The sequence below is a fragment of the Orcinus orca genome, chromosome 5, assembly GCF_937001465.1.
Source record: "Orcinus orca chromosome 5, mOrcOrc1.1, whole genome shotgun sequence".
Classification (NCBI taxonomy): domain Eukaryota; kingdom Metazoa; phylum Chordata; class Mammalia; order Artiodactyla; family Delphinidae; genus Orcinus; species Orcinus orca.
This window is the reverse complement of record NC_064563.1, coordinates 103,644,237-103,664,942: the sequence shown is the minus strand read 5'-3', so window position 1 is coordinate 103,664,942 and position 20,706 is coordinate 103,644,237. Positions and strand designations below refer to the sequence as shown.

Here is a 20,706-nt window from a genome sequence, read left to right as displayed (position 1 = left end):
TTGTAAAAGAGTAATGGTAATTTCATACTGTTCAACATAATATAATGGCATTTTTTCAGATTATTGAAAGACCATGACAATTAAAATGGAGTCCACATTATACTTTCTATCCTACATGCTATTTTGTTAATACTGTTGAAAGTTTATATAATTACATAAAACCCTTGGGCTTATGAAATATCTGAACATTACATCGGTATCTGAATTCTTACCCTTAAATCTGAGGTTGACCTGACGCATTCTCTGGCACCAGGGTAAAGAAAAAGGTAACGAACTCCTGTTGTTCATTTATATCTCTGCTTAAACTCTCATTTTACCAGGTATACAATTTTTGGCAAATCTGACATGGGGCACATTTACCATATCTAAATGTTCATTTCCTCTCTGTCATACTTACCAGATCTAACTGTTCATATTCTCTCTCTCTCTCTCTTTTATCTCTCTCTCTCTCTCTCTCTCTCTCTCTCAATCTCTCACAGTGATATTAGAAGAATTGGAGTCATACTCATTGGACACCAGAGACGAATAGTCAGCAGTATACAGACTTTACGTTTACACATGATGCACATACAGGAGAAGGGATTTCATGTATGAAAGTACTACAAGCACCTGTGTTTTGTGCCTCAGCATTTCTAAAATGAAAGATATCCTCTCTACTACCCTCTCTTCTGATTCTCCAAACATCACTTCACAAACTGCAGTCTCCTGTCAGACTACGGGCACACACCCTTTGTTTATGCTTCCAACCTGGACTTAAAAATCACTCATCCTAGCTCCTCTCTGAATAACCTGCAAGTAAAACCCTGGCCCACTGCAGATTATCATTACACAATGGTAAATAACTCAGCATGGATGTGTAACTTTGTATAATTGTATTTCGGAAGTGTTCAAGGACTTAACCCAAAGGAATTTGGGGTTAATAATGTATTTAGAGTTTGATGGTAGATTAAAAAGAAAGAGTTGACCTTGCTTTCATGTTTTGTGATCGAATAGCTTCCAAACTGACATGAATATTTATTTTTTAGATAATTATATTCAACTCTGTGGGTCATATCGTTAACTCTATCCTACAATACTTTACCTGTCGAAGCCTGATGTTAGAATTATTTGCAGAAAAGACCAATGATTTCATGTAGTGAATTCTTGTCAAGTGTGACTGGGGTGAGAAGGAAGTTATAAGGGAGGGTGAGGGAGAAACATACTGTGCTTTTAAAACTTCTTAAGTCTTGGTTTGTCATTTTTTAAAATTAACTTTATAGTGTCCTACATATTTCGTAGTAGGTGGCAGTTTAGAGGCAGGCTTTCCCCTCTAATTTTTCACTAACTATAATATATTTCTCTACTGTGTTATGAAGATCACCCCTGGAAAGACCAAGAGTGAGTCCATTGCTCTAAAGGCTATAAATAGAGTAAAGCATGGAATAATCCATGACTGTTTCCTTGGTTCATCTTCACAAGTTTGCAAGAGTAATTATCAAAGCATTAAGAAAATTCTTCTCAGCAGAATTGCTTTGAATAAAAGATCTACGATTATAGCCTTAGATTAAATGTAAAAAGATTTTAATTTAAACAGAATTTTATGATAGTTACATGGTGGCCCAAGAAAATAAACACATCGAACTGTCTAATATTGGTACATTTTGCAAGTTTAAGAATTTTTATGTTTTGTTTGTAAAAATAAGTTACACGAACATGCTGAGCTGTTTTCCAAACCTTCCAAGAGACAAGTATGCCGCTGCGTACACCAAAGAGGGTATAAACGGATCTAGCACATGGGCATATATGAATTGTGTGTAACCTGAGTCCTTGATACAGTAACATAAAAATGTAAACACAGCTAAGGTGTGTTGTTGCCATAATCTTCTGGAGGCTGCAAAAACAGGCAAATATACTTTTCATTGAATTAAGCTGAGTCAGCTTATCAAAACAGTAATGTCGTATGAACAAATTCAATTATAAAATCAGCTGTTCCCTGTGAAACTAAAAAAATAACTGCTGTGCTAGGTGGAAGAGTAGTGAGAATGTCTTAAGAGAAAAAAAAGAGCAGGTTGTCTGAAGATGCTGATTTCATATAAAAATTAAGTTTTATTTGATCTCGCAGATAAAGGTACCCTACCCACATCCTCAAATTCCTACCTAAATTACATTTTTTGGTGATAGTAGTTTTCTTGCTATAAAAGGAGTCTTGATTTTTTTTTCCTATTTTAAGATTTTTTGATTGTCCCATTAGACTAGTCCCTTCCACATATTTTCTTTTGTTGATTTATCTTCTGATTTTTGCCTCCCACAGCTAAAATTTTCTCATTTCAAAAGAAACAGAGAGAGCTAGAAGGAAGAGTCTTTAAAGTATTCCTTAAAGTACAATAAAAAAGAAAAAAGTGGGAAATCCATCACTTTTTAAGTAAGTGTGTCAGAAATAGCTAGCAACATTTTCCAGCCATCACCTGCATGGTCATGCATCATTCACAGACTGTCTGCAGTTTGCTTGTTACATTTACACAAATCTGGATGCATTTAGAGGAAATATAAAATTTCCATATTTACCTATCTTCAAATATATATTAAATAAGAACAGATGTAAAGCAGATTAAATTTATTAATCATATATATTTATTTTTATAATACAACAAAAAACATATTTAGAAAATAAGGAATAGAATAATATGGTCTTCCATAGGACTCTGTCAGCAACATCTGTATACTTTGATGAAATAAATTCTATAAAGTATTTAAACTTCTATGGGATGGGCATTCAGTGCTTGCAAGATTTAAATTCTCTGTTAAGAATTTTTTTCTTCAAAAATCCAATGATCCTATTCTATATCTGGTTAATTCATAGTTTTTTTTTCCTTCCCAAACATCTTTCTGTAGTATTATAAAACTGCCTTTTCACTTTGTCTCTTACCCCCAATCCTTTTTAAAATTTACATTTATATTACATTTATATTTTTTGCAACTGTAAGCATGATAATCTTTAGTGTAAATTTGAACCTCATCATGGTCAGAGCAAGGTATGCAAGATTAAACAGAAACATTAAAAAATAAGTATATCTATTTCTTTACTGCCTACCAATCACGATTTGAAAATTTTACATGAAATAGTTTGAGATTTACTAGTGCACATATTCAGTAATTAAAGCTGTTTAATATTCATAACATAGAACATAATGATAGAAAGAAAATGAGTAACTTCCATAAATCACAAGCCTCCAAAAATAATCTTTAATAACTAAAATATGCATATATAGTCATGTACCTGCTTTATTTTAAATTTCCTAGTCTATACTACTGAGGGGCTTTTTAGATTTTGAAAATCAGACAGCTGAAGGAACCATTTTTTAAAATTTTCTACGTGGTCAGTTTCCAGCCTATAGTCAACTCATTATCTCATAGTATATATAAGACATAACTGGGAAAAAATGTAAAAACAATGTACAATGAAGAAGAGAGATTAGGTATGTAAATCATTACACTAAAAAAGCCATCAGAAGTTGCAAAGCTCTTGGTTTAACAAAAATCAAGAATTACAGCACTTTTGCACTGAGTTATAACTTGATAAATAAGTTATGCATGCCATAATCAAGAAGGATTTCTTATTTCACTCTGTATTACTCTTTAAAATCTATCCAACTAAATACCTGAAAAAAAAAATTTTCCAGCCACAGCTTTAAGGCCCAACTCAGCCCATGCATGGAAAACAAATCCAAATTTAATCCTTGAAAAGCAGTCTTTATAGGAGGTCTTCGGAAGATGTGGTGAAGAATGAATTACATTACCTATCTCCCAGCCACAATTTTCTTAAAAAGCCATTTTTATGTCTTTTCCTACCAAATTTCTACTCTGTAAAGCAGTCAGTTAAATCTCTTATCTCAAAATGTTTACCAATACTAGGTATTTTGGGTCCTACCACATAAATGGGAGCATTTACACATACAGAGGGTATGAATTCTGGCTTTTCATTAACTGGAAATTAAGTGCTTTGGAAAGTAATTTCAAAATGGATGAAGATGATCCTTTCCTACTGCTTTAGCTAGGGAAATGTGTTATTAATTTAAAAGAAATAAATATTTTATGAATCAAAAACTGTTATCAACTCACAGTTGTCGTACATGTCTTTATATAACAAAGAGATTAGAAGAAGAGATAATCACTTCTTTTAGTATCATCAACTTAACTTTTCCAAGTTCAAATTCCATTAAGTATCAAAGACTCATATTAACTTTCGATCCAAAAATATTTTAGTGCTTTTTATATGAAGACTCCAAAAGGTAGAGGAGCACACTGTGTCAAATTGATGGTATTCTTCCATTAGAGCACTGGGCACTGAAGTCATCCAGCTTTTGGTTTTTATGATCAACATTTTCAACAGATTTTCAATTTTTTATAATAATGTTCAATAAAGGTAGTGTAAACTTTAGTTCATTTTAACAAATATCTATAAGGTGTCTCCTACATGCATAAAATTTTATGGCAAAGATGAGTTTGACTGTAGTGTCCTTACGTTCAAGTAACTCTTAAGCTTAAAACTTAGAGGTTAGAGCCTATTTGCTATGTTTGCTGTGATTGCCATGTCACTAAGGGCTAGTTCTTTCCACAGAACAAAAATACATTGAATAAATAAAACCTTGTCCAGTGTGAAATAAAACCTTGTAAAAAAAAAAAACAACCTTGTCCTATGGAAAGAAATATGTTGGACCTCAAATTTTCCATAGAACACTCCACACTTCCTCTGGCAGAAGGGAGCACACTTGCTGGATTCTCTAAGAGAATCTCTCTTGTTAACAGCTGATCCTCCTCAGGAGTCACATACTTCTATTGTCCAGTGGCATACTTTTCAGTTCAGGTGTAGGCTCACTACCTCAAAGGTACTTCCAGTTAGAAAACATCAGCCATTTTTCAAAAACGATTCTGGGGTAATCTCTTGCCCAAGCCAATTCACTGGCCTTAGTAAATGTAATAATGAGTATACAGCTGAAATGGTTGCATAAAATTCTTTCAAACATGATATATTTAACAAAGGAAAGAGATGATTACTCATGACCAGAGCACATTTATTACTAGATGAAATAAAGGAAAAGAAAAATCTTATATTCCAGAAGAATAAATACCCCATCTTTCTCTTACTATTCCCTTAAAAAGATAAGTATTAGACAAGGGTTTCAAAGATTTATGAGGATAAAATGTATTTTTTTTTGTTATAAGGGGATGTGACGTGATATATGTGTCTCCTGGGGGAAAAAGATCCAGAAGAAGATCCAAGTCATCAAAATGTAATTTTAACTAATCCTCTTTCATCTGACTAATAATTATATCCAATTTCAAATTAATGATGGATTTAAATAAAATGTTTAAAAAAGCATATTTACATCTTAATTGGAAGACTTAGGTTCTTTGCTCTTAATTCAAAAGAAGTTAACAAAAATCTGGTTGGCATTGGCTTTTTTGGGATATTAGAATAGATTTAAAAGTCTATTTTAGCTTATCAGTATTGATTCAAAATTATTGTATTTAAAAGTGATACAAAAAAATTAAAAGTAAACTTTTCAATTACTATGGATAGCAAAGCACTACTAAAAAATTAACTTCATCTTTTGGAAAAGAATCTGGCAAATACAAAGTGTTGTATTTCTCTTAATGCTACCAAGTCACCTCCATTTTATTACACTTTTGCACTTATCCATTGAAAGCAAAGTTTCTTGCTAAACAAAATAAAGAAGGTTCTTACTTGAATTTCCACACTAGTTTATCAGAATACCAAATCTCTATATTCTTAAGGGAATTTTTTATTTATTTCATTTAAAGGGGAAGATCTCAAAGAAGAATTCCACTACCTTTTAAACCTAATTCATCTTAAGAATATAAAAAGCGACGAAAGATCTCTTTTAAATGTAATGATATAAAGATGTGGTATCTACTTTCGATTAGGAAATAAAGTACAGATTAACAACACAATTTCCTGGGAGTTGTAGAAAAGTACCAGAATTAGTGAAAATCTCCTCTCAAGTAAAGCTCTGTTCTCATCCATATTCCTCCATTATTTGTAACCTCTGGCTAATCTTTAATTTGTCATGATAAACTTACTGTTGGTTAAGATAATGTTATCAACTCAAACTGTAAATCAGAACAACTGAGATGTGACTTTAAGGTGTTCAACAAAATAATAAAAGGACAACCCTACTTCAGGATTCTAATTTAGTTAGCATCAGAGTCTCCATTTCATTAGAGAGAGATTGAAGGGAGAACTGTCTTTATTCCAAAATAATATATTATTTTAAAGAAAACTCCAAGGACAGGAGAACCTTCATTTTTCATATATCTAAATCAAATTTTATATTTAGTTAGGCATTATTAACTTTGAAGATAAATGTCCTTGTTTTCATTGGTTAAATATGAGCTTTCATGGCAAGCAATATTGATGTGAACATTACTATACAGGTTTTTCTATGTTTATAGATCATCATCCTTAGAACAGTCTTAATTTGCCTTTGTTCTTGAAAGACCAAATATCATTTAACTTTTTGAAATCCTGATAGATGGAGTGAACAGTGCTAAATCATAAAGATGAATAAACAATACACTTTCAAGATTTTTACCTAATTTAAATTGTCCTCTTCTATTGCTTTTATAATAAATTAAAAGTCTCTCTTCCACATTTAGTAATTTGTAGAATGATATCTATGCATTTAGATAGAAATTGTTTTTCTAAAATTTTCACGTAAACACATCTTCACTCAGAGAGAAGCCAGAATATAATTAATTATATTAGTTCATTTTTCAAAGTAGTAACTATGCTCTTTTTAGAATTATTTACCCAGTATTATCATTTTTTAAGTTGTAATGAAGTTTTTACTTAACTGTGCATGTTTTATTTATTGCCACATAGTAATGCTTAAATAAATCTGCTTAAAATTGTTGTCTTTAGAAGCTCTATGACAAAATTAATGACCACTCATTTGATAACAGACTTGTAACTGAACAAGCTATTTTATGTTGATGTGATTGATGTGAGCATTGTTAAAACCAATTTGTTTGAAAATCCATTGGTATTTTATCTAGAGCTATTATTGCAATATCTTCAAGAGTATCTTTAAAATAATAGTGACAATATAATAATAATATTCGTGGACAATATAAAAATAAACAGTGACTGAGGCTTTTTAAAATTTCTGCGCTGCTTGGAAAATAAGGTTTAACTTGCATAAATGTTTGTCATGGAGGTTTTTAATTTGCTTTAATGGATGTTGTTCTCCCTATGCCATATGTATGTATTTAAAGAAAATTGTATTAATATATTTATACAATGCAAAAATCTCATTTTCTTCTTACAGATATGGAGTTTTGATATAATTTTAGGTGTTTTAGGCCTCCAAGAGAAAAAAATCAAAATGTGAGATGGGAGCATTTTTGTTTTTGGTGGGGCACAATACCTGAGCGTTCCTAACAAACATGAATATGGGTAACACTGGACTTTAAAGATTACTATATGTGCTTTATTTATGATACATTATTAATGATTTTGTTAATCATACTTCATCATTAGATTGTGTCCTTGGAAATTTGAATAACTTTGCACATTTTTCACAAACTATACTTAGGTTTAATTTTGTATGCAGTATAAACTTTGACAGCTTAATTTTGACTTTTGATGGAATAATTGTTAATTAACAAGTCTATGTTTCCTAAAATGTTAGTTATACCTTCTAAAATAACCTTATTTTTTAAAAAATCACAGGCAGAGCATGAATGCAGAAGATGAAAATGGACCAAGTTCCATTAAAACTGAGGAAAAGGCAAAAAGGTAATATAAAGTGGAGTTTGTGTTAAAACTATTAATTACCTCATTAAAAATAACAAAAAATTAATAGAAAACTGTCTGAAAATTATGTCATGTTACTCTTACTGGTAATTTTGAAGCTAAAATGCATTTTGAGGATGAGAATCTCTAATATAAATAAGTCCACTAATATTTGTTAAAATATATATTGCTATATAAAATTAGAAAGAAATCTTACCAAAATATCAAAAATTTAAATTTATTTTTTAAAAGTATATTAACAGACTGAATGATCACAATTATTAACATTTCCATACTAATAGTTCTTTTGATTTCTAAGACATATATAATTAAGAATTTGCCTCCCAAAAATTGATTAGACTGTCAAAGCACTTTATACATATCACTCCTATTAATAAAAAGTTTTTCCTTCTGCTTTATTAAATGTAAAAACAGTATATATAAGATGCAGGTAAAAATAATTGAGTTGAAAGGGTAGTCTTTTTGAATCAAGTTATGCTTTTATACAGATACATAAATTTTACACATAGTCTAAAAAATACAGGACCTACATATTAGTTGTACATTATATCTTATGATCTCTAAATGCTTATATTCTTTCAAGGAGATTGCCTTCTCTTTTCAGTTGTTTTAAGTATTAGAAAAAAAAAGGACTGCTTTATATATTTCCATTCAGTCTCTCTAATATTGCTTGTAACCTTCCAATTCTCAGAGAAGTTGCAGCTAAAATCCATAACATAGTGGTTAGAAATTATTATTTTTGAAGCTACTGCTCTTATCTAATACTGGTCATATATTCCATGAAGTCTTCTGGAAAGAGCAAAATCTTTTACTTTCTCATGAATGGAAATACAAAAAGAAAGTCTTCCATTAGACTTTGTATATTCAAAGTACTGTAGTGAACATATATTTTTATAGTTACTTTTCCACTGTTTATTCAATTTTTAAATTTCACCAAATGGAATACTTCAAACAAAGGTAAAAGCTATTCCATTTTTGCATCAATTGCTTATTTTCTATGGAGTATCCAAAAATTCCTTTCAGGAAGCAAAACATTCCCTTTCCCACCTCACAACTTTGATCACTCTACCATTAAATGAAATAGTTAGGTGTCTGTATTTTAATATAAAGAATAGCAACAACAAAAAAATTATGATTTGTCCAGTTAAAGCTATTTACACTATGGGGAACAGATATAATAAACAAACACAATTAAATCAAGTGTGTTTGCTAGTCCAAAACTGTATAATTCCTAATTTTAAAAATAGTATATATACATATATACTGATTTACTTTAAATGTATATTTATCCATAAGTCCATTTATTCATTAACTAATGCTTACTAAACATTATCTTGTACAAGTGTCTTATTCTCAACACAGAGGACACAAAGCGACCAAGACAAGCAAAAGCCCCTGTCTCATGGAATTGACCTTCTAGTGGTAAAGACACACAATGAAGAAGTACTGATAAGTGCTATGCTGAAAATTAAATTAATATTGTTACATAGCATGACTGTGGCTTCTTTATATTAAGTGGTAAAGGAAGTCTTCTCTGAGGATGTGATATTTAAGCCGATGTATGAAAAGCATGAAGGAACCAGTCATGAGAAAATCTGGGGGAATTCCAGGCAGAAGGAATAGTTTAATGTGTGAGACTTTAGAGTGTTTTGAGGGTAGAGAGAACAGTGTGCTTGGTACACAGTTGATGAGCCAAAGAGAGGCAAAAATGAGATGGGGGTCAAAGAACATTTATGAGGCTGCTACAGTAGTTTAAGCAAAAAAGAAAAAACAAGGTGGCTTTTGTTAGAGAAGAAGTAGTGAAGATGGAGAGAAGTGGATGGATGTCGGGTATGTTTGAAGACAGGGCTTGCTAATGGATTGGCCCTGAGGGATGAAGAGAGAAAAATTGAAGATAAATTCTACATTTGAAAAATAAGAAATGTAGTCAGTGGTGGTGCAGGAGTAGCAGGTTTGGAGGGAAAAAAATCAGGAGTTTGGTTTCAGCCATGTAATGCCTGAGATACCTGTTAGATATTCAAATGGAGATATTGAGCAGACAGTTGTATATAAGAGTTCCAAGGAGCGATCAGGGCTAGACATCAAGATTTAGAAGCCATCAATATATATATGGTATTCAATGTTTTTAAATCACCTGGGAAAAGCCTGTAAGATAGAGAAGTAGGGCTTGATTGAGATCCAAGGCATGTCAATGTAGAAGTTAGGTGGAGAATTAGAAACCAGCAGAGGACCCTGAGGAGTGTAAGGTAACGTAGAGAACAAAAAAACCAATTGGCCATCTGGATTAAATGCTTTAAGAAGCCAAGTTTAAAGTAAAGAAATGGCCGTTGGGCTTGGCAACATGGAAGTTACTGACGATTTTGACAAGGGCAGTCTCTATGAAGTACTGAAGTCAAAGCCTGATTGAAGTGGATTGAGAAGATACTTTAGAAAAGAAGGTGGAGTCAGTATCTATACACAACTCTTTCAAGAAGTTTTACCATAAGAAAGCAAGAGGAACAGGGCAGTAGCTGAGTAGTTGGAAGTAGATATGGGGTCAAGAAAGGTGTGTGTGTGTGTGTGTGTGTGTGTGTGTGTGTTTAGAGAAAGGATGCTAGGGAATATTTATATAAGAATGAGAATGATCTGGTAGAAAGGGGAAAACTGATTATGCAAGAGAGAATTTAATTAGAAAAGGCTTTGAGAAGTAGAAGGGTTAGGATTCATAGCTTAAGTTGGAAGGTTAGTTTTTGACAGAAGGAGACAGAACTACAATGGGAGGGAAGGCAGAGTGTGTAATATGCAGATAGGTTGGTAGATTTATGGTAGAAATGTAAGGATGTTACTGTGTGAGTAGTCTTACTTTACCAAGAGGAAATAAAAGTCAGTATAAGGAGTGGGAAGCAGGTATAGGCTGGAGAGATGTGTAAGTAGTTGGAAAGGGGGAACACACACACACACACACACACACACACATAAACATATATATGTGCATATATAAACATAGTCAATGGGGATTTGTATGTAATACACCACAGGAAAAAGACCTATTGTATAAAATATATTAAAGCCATTTTACTAAATATTTTTGAGACATCTTATTTGGAAGACCTGAAACTGAATTCTGAGCTTTTCCAAGGATGCTGATAACAGAGTCCCCTTTCCATAATGTAGAGATTAAGTGAGGACTTCTCAATGCCATAGATACTTCCCATGTTTTGTTATTTTTGTCTACTACAGTGTAAAAGACAGAAACATCTTGTAGCCATTCTAATTCAAAGCTAATGAAAATTAGTTAATGCTTAAAGATGTGTATTATATATTCAAGCTGTCAATTTTCTCAAAACACTATTTTGAGATGGTTTGAGCCCACATCTGAAATTAAAATAAATAACTAAATAAAGGTAATCAGGCTCTAATCGTTTGGTAAAACAATATTTTATTTTGTTTTGTTTTCATATAAAAACATCTGTCGTTTAGGAGAAACACAAGGGCGATATTTTTTTTTTTTCATTGTGCCCTGTCTATCCTGTAGGAAGGATGTGACTTTTTCATTGTGCTTGGAGCTTTATTTCTGGATAGGCTGTATGTAATTCAGTGTGTTGGAATTTATACGTGCATATTTGTTCTTTGGATTTGATGTAAAATTAGACTGTGAATAATGGAATAAGATTGCTCTCCATTTTTTTCTGTTTTAGCATAGCCAAAAATATAAAGATATATGTGTACATATAAATATGCATTTGATTAAACTCAATATTTAAATGGCCATATCAAGTATTAAATGGTAGATTTGACAGTTGCAGTGTATTCAAAATAAAAAAGTTATAAAAATCTTTGTAGCACAAATCCTAAAAAGTTTATTTAAATACTAAATAGTACATTTATATTAAATGCCTAGATAACAACTGTCTAGGTTGAGACATTTAGTCCCTCAGAGAGTAATATTTGACTAATGATAAACTGCAGCTGAAAACATTTTTTCTTCCTATGATTTTTAAAATGTATCTCTTTGTAACCTGTCATAAAGTTATTTATCATTAATTATGGATTTAGCACTGTACCCATCTACTCTTGCAAAAAGGGGAAAAGATCTGTTTGTGAGAAGGAAGTGCAGCACTGCATTATTTTTTCTCTTTAGTATTACATCACTATTTAGAGCTTCAATATATGCCTTTCACTCAGGTTCCTTACACAGCCTATGTTCTTTTTTCTGGTTGTATCACAATATGGTAGAAAGATAAACACAGTAAGAGGGTGTTTACAACAGAACTGCAATCCTACTTATTATCTACTTCACTATGACAACGAAGTAGTCCAGACTTACTTGAATTGAAGGTGGTATTGTTTTCATCTTATAAAATCTACAGTAATATTATGATGTTCCATGTATATTTTCACATGCTGGCATGCTTACAAGTTATAGTGTTATAGAATGCTCAGCTCTCAATGAGGGATTGTTTGCGGTGAATTGCATTACATATGTCATCTATCTATCTGCTGAATGAATATGGTGTTTAGCAAAACTACCTGCTGAGCAACATAAGATTTTTGTACAAAGTACAAGTTACTAATTATTGTATTTTATTTTTCTATGATTTCCTAAGAGGCATTATCAGGGTCTTACAGATGGAGTAAGCCTGTTTATTAAAATATCTATTAGCAAATAAAAGTTACAGTTCTGGTGGTTGAATTTGTGACTTTTTTGTATTGTCGTGTTGATCATATTTAATATAATTTATCTTTTAGTCTATTAAATCTAGATGCTCTTTACATATATTAGTAATTTTGGAGACAAAATCATAGCTGTAATTTTTCACAATAATAGCATTAAGGTCAAGACATAAATTCACATAAGTCACTGTAAATAATTAGTACATATTTTTATAGTGATTTTATATCAGCAAAATATTTTGTGAGATTCAAGTGAATTAAATTGTTCATTGCATAGGTAATACTGTATACAAATTGCAGATGACTGACAGATACACATAATGTACAACTGTTCAAACAGCTTTAGACTATCAATATTTATTCCAAAAACATCCAGTAAATTACCAATCATGGATTTTCTATATTTTTTAAAAGTTGCTGGTAAGAAAATATATTAAAAGTATCTTGAATTAATCAGAATAGCACTGTACTCACCATATCTCACTCTTCTCTCTTTTATAATTCTTACCACAGTTCCAAAAGCTAGTATGAAATTTAAACTGGTAATAAAGTACTTGAAACTTTCTTTCCTTATACAGGTATCTTAAGAAGCCTTCATACAATTAAGAACCATTTTTAAAGCTTCTTATTCTCATAATAAGGAGACCCAAACTAACTTCTTAAATCAAGTGAAACCAATTTTTATGCTGAGCCTTGAGTGTATTGTTGAGAGCTGTTTCGGTTGGCAAAGCACCAAAACAGCAGATTCAACCGTATGAAGTATTCACTTTTTTAAAGGTTGTTAGTTTCAAAACTGACATTTTCTAGATTATTGAGTAGATTGTGGGTTTCATGACCACTATTTCATCTCTAATAATAAGAAGCCAACATATCAACTACACTTATCTAAGATAACTATTTACTTAGCTAAATTTTTGTAAGAGAATTATGTACCTTAAGATAACTATTCACTTAGCAAATTTTTAAAAAAGAATTATGTTATCTGCTTAAATTGACTGAAAAGTTGGATATCTAATCTCTCCATTTCATTTCCAGTGTTCACCGAATGTTTTGTACGAAGCAAAAACAGAACTCAACCTAGGGGCAGAAAATATCAACTCCAAACAGGAAAAATTGTCTGTACACTAAAGTTTCCTAAAACATAAGATTTCTACTTAGCTCTAAGGGAAAAAAAAAAAGTCAAAATCCGGCTGTAAGTACTTAGCTTCCAACTTTTATCAAAGTGAGTCACAATACCCAGACACACAGAAAAGTAATTAATACCTCACTGTAAATTCAGTGTCAGAAATTAAAGGACCACATTTAAAAATCTTACCCATATAATAAAAATTGCAGGAGAAAGGAAGATAGGAAATTGTTTATTGAACACCTACTATGTGCCAAACATACACATACCTCTGTTACCTACTTATTCCTCAAAACCACCAGATGAGATATTTAGTGTCTTTTTGAACGTGAGGAAGCTGAACAATCGAGCAGCGTTAACTGGCCTAAGGCTACACAATAAGGCGGAATATATTTCCATACTCCATTTTTTCAAGGACATTGGTAAGTAAGTTCTTTTGGATACGCAACTATAGGTTTTTTTTGTTTTTGCGTTTTGTTAGTTTTCATCTTTCAACAAGAGTCACTAGCCCAGAACATTTTTTTTTCCATTGTAAAAATAACAGAACCGCATTTGAAAATTTGGAAAATAAAATGCATCCCATGATCATGCAAATACAATCTTTCCCCCATTATTACTTTTATCTAATTCCTTCTAGTCTCTTTTTTCACCCTGCTAATCCACTTAATAGGCCGAAATTGATAAGCCAAAGAACAGGTAGGGTAGTAAATATAACACTAGGTAGCTGGAGGGGGTAAAGAATCTCATACTCCTGGCTAACAAAGGAGATAAGTCATTTACTATTACTATAATACCCCAGAGCAATTTAAGAGGGTGGCTAACTTTAAGCATTGGGACTACAGATTCCTGACCACCTGCCGATTTGATTCCGGTGACTGTACTCTAATCGCAGGGGATTATGCCTCGTGGAAATCTCTTCAGGAGATCAGACACCTCAGAAACCAGGTTCAGGCAGACTTCCTTTGCCGAATAATGCCTGTGAGTTTATCTCCTCTCCTTGCCTGCACGAACGGTTTTGCTTCTCCAGGACTCCGGGGTCTGAGGCCTAACAGCCTGTTAAAGGGTGGATGCGATGGGCTACCAGGCAATTCTGGCGTACTTCTCGCCCTAGAGCTCATAGTCGGGTCCCGCAGTTGTCGCCACCTCGCTGCGCCCATGCTCGACGTCGACGCAGACTCCTCAGCGCTCTGGGCGCCACAAAGTGCGCCGCTCCCTCTGAGCTGACTTTCCCGAGAGTGCGGAAAGACCGTGCGGCGAGAAAGGCCCGAAGCCAACGCGGACGCCGAACACTTCCCAGCAGGCTGTGCGCAAGCCTACAACTCCCATTATGCTCCACCGGGGAACAGCGCGGCTCCTCGCTGGGAGGCGGCAGTTCACCCCTTTAACCTCGCTTACACTTCTTCAATACTCCTCGCTATGCCTCTGGCATTTGGGGGAGCTCTTCAATCCCTTAACGGGAGCACGGCGGCTGACGCGCTGAGACCTGAGGAGGCGTGGCTCCGCACCGGAAAAACCTCCGGTTGCCCGGGGAACGCCACGCACCACGGCGCCTGACCCGCCACTGATGCTTGGGCTGAGCCAGAGGCTACCGCTTCACCCAACTTGCGGAGGCGGCTTTGCTCAGGCCCAGGAATCCTTCCTGTGGAGACCTAGAGAGGAAGGCTGAGGGACGCCCGCACCATATTTCCGTTGCCGAGAGGGATACGAGCGAGTGCGTCCATTCCTGTTCTTCAGCAGCTCCCGGGCCCGCAGGACTAATCTCAAAGACCAGGTATCTCCCCAACCCCAATTTTTGTATCCAGCGCCACCCCCCAGTCCCCTCCGCCACCAATTTTAGAATTGCTCTTCCTCATGTTTTTCACTCCGTGTGCTGGTTTCTAATGTGTGAGAACTAGAAAAGACGAAGTGGGCTATGGACCCCAGAAAACTCATGGAACTGCTTTGGGTGAATTTTTGTTTGATTGGATGGTTTTAACACTACCCGATTTGGGCCGCTTTGTTTGCTGTGTGGGAAGTATAATTGAAATTTCATCATCAAAAACTGAAAGCTGAATAAAAATATTTATTTTTTGGGGGTAGTGAGAGTGTGCTATAATTCACTCTAGAAACATTTTTAAAGTTACAAAGTACCATTCATGGTGTTTTCTTTGCTCGACCACTCTCTCTGTGTAGCCTACCTTCCAAGCTCGTAACTATGGGTAACATCCTAATTCTTCAGGACTTTTCTGGCAACAAGTTAAAAAAAAAACTTTAGAAAGCAGATTCTGGGACTTCCCTGGTGGTCCAGCGGTTAAGACTCCTCGCTTCCACTGCAGGGGGCCCGGTTCAATCCCTTGCTGGGGAACTAAGATTCCCTCGTGACGCCTGGAGGGGCCAAAAAAAAGAAAGAAAGAAAAGAAAAGAAAGCCGTTCCTCAGATAACAGCCAAGAGAATTTGATTGGCTGGTTTGCAGAGAGAGGAAAACAGTAAAATAAGAAACTGGAAAGGTAGATTGGAGCCAGATTGTGAACAACTTTAAACTATGCATGGAAGTTTAGACTTTATTCTAAAATCCTGAAGTTCTCAATAGTGACTGTACATCAGAAACACTGTGTAGCTTTTTAAAATACAGATGCCCTGATTCCATCTTCAGAAATACTAATCCAGCTAGCTGATTCCAGTGTGCAGCCAGGGTCGAGAATCATGGCTATAGGAGTAGGTTGCTACAGAAAACTTCCACTGTATCTCCTCCTGTGCACTTAGGACATGGTTAATGAATGTCCAGTGACTTAAGTTATCTTGTTTCCTTATTTCATGCAAGCAAAAAGTAAATTTATAAAGATGTATAATTACTAAGAAATAGAAGCATATATAAGGCTCTATGATAGTTGTTTATAAAGCAACTTCAGTAAATGTAATTATATCTCTTAGAACAACTGACTTTTATTTTTTATTATTTTTTTTTACATCTTTATTGGAGTATAATTGCTTTACAGTGTTGTTAGCTTCTGCTTTATAACAAAGTGAATCAGTTATGCATATACATATGTTCCCATCTCTCTTCCCTCTTACGTCTCCCTCCCTCCCACCCTCCCTATCCCACCCCTCTAGGGCTGATCTCCCTGTGCTATGCGGCTGCTTCCCACTAGCTATCTATTTTACGTTTGGTAGTGTATATATGTGCATGCCACTTCTCTTTTAAATTGCATATCCCACAGTATTTCAATAACAAGCATCAGGTGTTTGATAATCCATGAAAAAGGGACAGAAAATCACAATCCGATGTTCTATGAAAAAACGAATATTCACGTATCAAGCTTTTTACAATCAATGCTTTATTGTAGTTGCCCAGAGGGGGATGATATGAGAAGTGGTCATATTTTTTAAAATCTATTCAAAATTGTATGGGAATTGGAAAACAAGATATAAACCTATATCAATATGCTTAGTACAATTAATAACAAAGTGAGTAATAGCAAATTTACCTTGAATTAAAATGGTCTGTGTGAATTGTTTCATGATATCCGAAGGCTAACTTAAAGTAGATTCTACAGATGTCTATCCCTAAGCTGAGATTTAAAGGAATGGGTTGAGTGAGATTTGAATCTCCAACACAAGTAGAGAAGTCGATTCAAGCGGCACAAATGGAGTACCTGAAGTCAAACCCATCCCTTGGGTAAGACAACTGTGGCCCCATGTTTGGGTGGGGCGCTTTACCTTCTCTTTCCTGCACATCATTGGAATTCAGTTTTGAAATTTCTGTCCATAATGATCTCTGAAGGGGCCTAAGCAAAACTAATGATGCAGCCACCTTTCAGATGCAGTTGTCTTGGAAGCTTCTTATTATTTAAGTTGCTGAATCCTCATCCTTCAAGGTATGGTCTTGCCTTTTTGGTGTGGAATAAAAAATACTGAAGGAGCTGTAAGATGACAAGCTTCTGGAACCTTAGATGGAGATGAGAATAAATCAATTAAATGAAACTGATATTTAGAGGGTTTTTTGTTTTGTTTTGTTTTGTTTTGTTTTTTAAGAGAACTTTGAAAATGGTGGTTTGGAGAGTAATAGGAAATGTTTGGAATACAGGTGTATTGTAGTTACTGCTGTAGCAGTCCCTGCAGCAGTTGAGGGCTGGCAAAAGTGGTATCTCTCTTCTCCCGCCACATAATAATGTTTTGGGAGGTGGGGGTGGTGATGGACCCAAAGGAAGAACCTTTGGAAAGTTTCATTTGGAGACCTGAAGTCTAAATCTAACAGTACCTTAGAAGGGTATGAATAGCCATAAAGTTATCACATAGCCAGCAACGCATCATCAGCAGTTTTATCTGACTTCAAAATGCTTGTGTTTGGATTACTGACGGAGTTTTTTTGAAAGTTTGCATTGGAAGGATTTTTTTTTCCAAAGAAAGAATTGATAAACAAATGAACACTTCAGGGACAAGTTAACAAAGAAACTTTTATGATATTTGAGAAAATGAGATGAAAATGTAAGATTGGTATTTACATTCATATTCTTTACTAGTACACTAGTTAAAATTCTTTTAAAATGATACTTAACAGGATAGTTCATGTAAGTTATAGTTTCAAAGAAACAGGTATTTATTAAGGTTCAAATTGTGTGTGTGTTTTATACACAACCTTCTTCCCAAATGGATTTGTGGTGACTTACAAAGATATACGTAAGGACTAAGGAAAAATTAAGATAAATATATCAGTTAGGATTTTTTGTTTCTTTTGATAGAAGATATAACCTAAACTGGATATAATCAAACAAAGAAACAAAAATGGTGAATTCAATGTTTATTACTTTGTATTATTGCAAACTACAAGGGGGCTGGCTTTAGACAAAGATTTGACCAGTGGCTCAAATGATGTAGCCAAAATCTCAGTTATTCTCTGTTATTCTGGTCTGCCTTCTACTTTCTAAGCTTCAGCATCAGGCTCACATGAACGCCATTGCCCATCTGTTCCAGATTTCCAGAAAAGGCTGCAAATATTCTCACGTATCACAAATGGCAGACTCCACATGATTCTGAGTTTAACCACATTTTCTTCTTAAGTATTATATGTTACGATGAGAAATGTCCAGTTACTTCAAGGGCATTATTCTGTGTTGCCAGGGGTTATTATCCGCCAATCTGCATTTCAGTTAAGACTCCTTTCTGGTAATCAGCTTAAACTCTGTTTACTAAATGCAAAGCTACATTGACATGGTTTTCACAATATCACTGTGTCTTTAAATTCTGAAATTTGGGATACATATGCTCATATTTTCTATTCTTAAGGTGCCTGTGGGTAATATATCTTTTTTTTTTTTCCCCTGACTTGCAGCTGGTTTGTAAATACTTGACTCACATTATGGGATTGCTAGACAGACTTTCAGGCTTGCTTGGCCTGAGGAAGAAGGAGGTTCATGTTTTGTGCCTTGGGCTGGATAATAGTGGCAAAACAACAATCATTAATAAACTTAAACCTTCAAACGTAAGTATATTTATTAGATACTTTGTGTATTTTCTTTTTTTTAAAGGACTGTTTTTGTTTTTTTATTTTTTATAATCCATTATTTTTTTTTTATTGGAGTAAATTTGCTTTACAATGTTGTGTTAGTTTCTGCTGTACAATGAAGTGAATCAGCTATATGTATACCTATATCCCTCCCTCTTGAACCTCCCTCTCCTGCTTCTCCCACCATCTAGGTCATCACAGAGAACCAAGCTGAGCTCCCTGTGCTATACAGCAGGTTCCCACTAGCTATCTGTTTTACACGTGGAAGTGTATTTATGTCAAACTTAATCTCCCAAGTCGTCCCACCCTCCCTTTCCCCCCATATCCACATGTCCATTCTCTACGTCTGCGTCTCTATTCCTGCCCTACAAATAGTTTCATCTATACCATTTTTCGAGATTCCACATATATGCGTTAATACACAATATTTGTTTTTCTCTTTCTGGCTTACTTCACTCCGTATGACAGACTCTCGGTCCATCCACGTCACAAAGAACCCAATTTTGTTCCTTTTTATGGCTGAGTAATATTCCATTCAATATATGTACCACATCTTCTTTATCCATTCATCTCTCATTGGACACCTAGATTGTTTCCATGTCCTGGCTCTTGTAAATAGTGCTGCAGTGAATATTGGGGTGCATGTGTCCTTTTGAATTATGGTTTTCTCTGGGTATATGCCCAGTAGTGTGATTGCTGGGTCATATGGTAGTTCTATTTTCAGTTTTTTAAGGAACCTCCATACTGTTCTCCATAGTGGCTGTATCAATTAACATTTCCACCCACAGTGCAAGAGGGTTCCCTTTTCTCCACACCTTCTCCAGCATTTATTGTGTGTAGATTTTTTGATGATGGTCATTCTGACTGGTGTGAGGTGATACCTCATTGTAGTATTGATTTGCGTTTCTCTAGTAATTAGTGATGTTGAGCATATTTTCACGTGCCTCTTGGCCATCTGTATGTCTTCTTTCGTGAAGTATCCATTTAGGTCTTCCGCCCATTTTTTAATTGGGTTGTTGGTTTTTTTGATATTGAGCTGCATGAGCTGTTTATATATTTTGGAGATTAATCCTTTGTCCATTGTTTCCTTTGCAAATATTTTCTCCCATTCTGAGGGTTGTCTTACCGTCTTGTTTATGGTTTCCTTTGCTGTGCAAAAGCTTTTAAGTTTAATTAGGTCCCATTTGTTTATTTTTGTTTTTATTTTCATTACTCTAGGAGGTGGGTCAAAAAAGATCCTGCTGTGGTTTCTGTCAAAGAGTGTGTTTCCTGTGTTTTCCTCTGAGAGTTTTATAGTGTCTGGTCTTACATTTAGGTCTTTAATCCATTTGGAGTTTATTTTTGTGTATAGTGTTAGGGAATGTTCTAATTTCATTCTTTTACATGTACCTGTCCAGTTTTCCCAGCACCACTTATTGAAGAGGCTGTCTTTTCTTCATTGTATGTTCTTGCCTCCCTTGTCATAGTTTAGGTGACCATAGGTGCGTGGGTTTATCTCTGGGCTTTCTATCCTGTACCATTGATCTATATTTCTGTTTTTGTGCCAGTACCATACTGTATTGATTACTGTAGCTTTGTAGTATGGTTTGAAGTTGGGTAGCCTGATACCTCCAGCTCCGTTTTTCTTT

At 34.4% G+C, this 20,706-nt stretch overlaps 2 protein-coding genes across 6 annotated transcripts in view; both read left to right on the top strand.

Annotated features, from left to right (window-relative positions):
* Nucleotides 1-12,495, top strand: part of EPHA6 (EPH receptor A6) — an 893,594-nt gene extending 881,099 nt beyond the window's left edge. For both annotated transcript variants that reach the window (XM_049710017.1, XM_033433353.2), the window contains one exon: nucleotides 480-12,495. In XM_049710017.1, coding sequence (XP_049565974.1) covers nucleotides 480-594 — 115 coding nt within the window. In that variant the 3' untranslated portion in view covers nucleotides 595-12,495. The remainder of the gene's footprint in view (nucleotides 1-479) is intronic.
* A 2,428-nt stretch (nucleotides 12,496-14,923) lies between these two features.
* ARL6 (ADP ribosylation factor like GTPase 6) overlaps nucleotides 14,924-20,706 on the top strand; it is a 50,873-nt gene continuing 45,090 nt past the window's right edge. The window contains exons 1-3 of one of the 4 annotated variants that reach the window (XM_033433354.2): nucleotides 14,925-15,366; nucleotides 17,121-17,251; nucleotides 18,905-19,054. In XM_033433354.2, the coding sequence (XP_033289245.1) occupies nucleotides 18,932-19,054 (123 nt within the window). In that variant the 5' untranslated portion in view covers nucleotides 14,925-15,366; nucleotides 17,121-17,251; nucleotides 18,905-18,931. Of the gene's footprint in view, nucleotides 15,367-17,105; nucleotides 17,252-18,904; nucleotides 19,055-20,706 lie in introns of all 4 variants that reach the window. The other 3 variants (XM_033433355.2, XM_049710082.1, XM_004272628.4) reach the window with 3 other exon arrangements.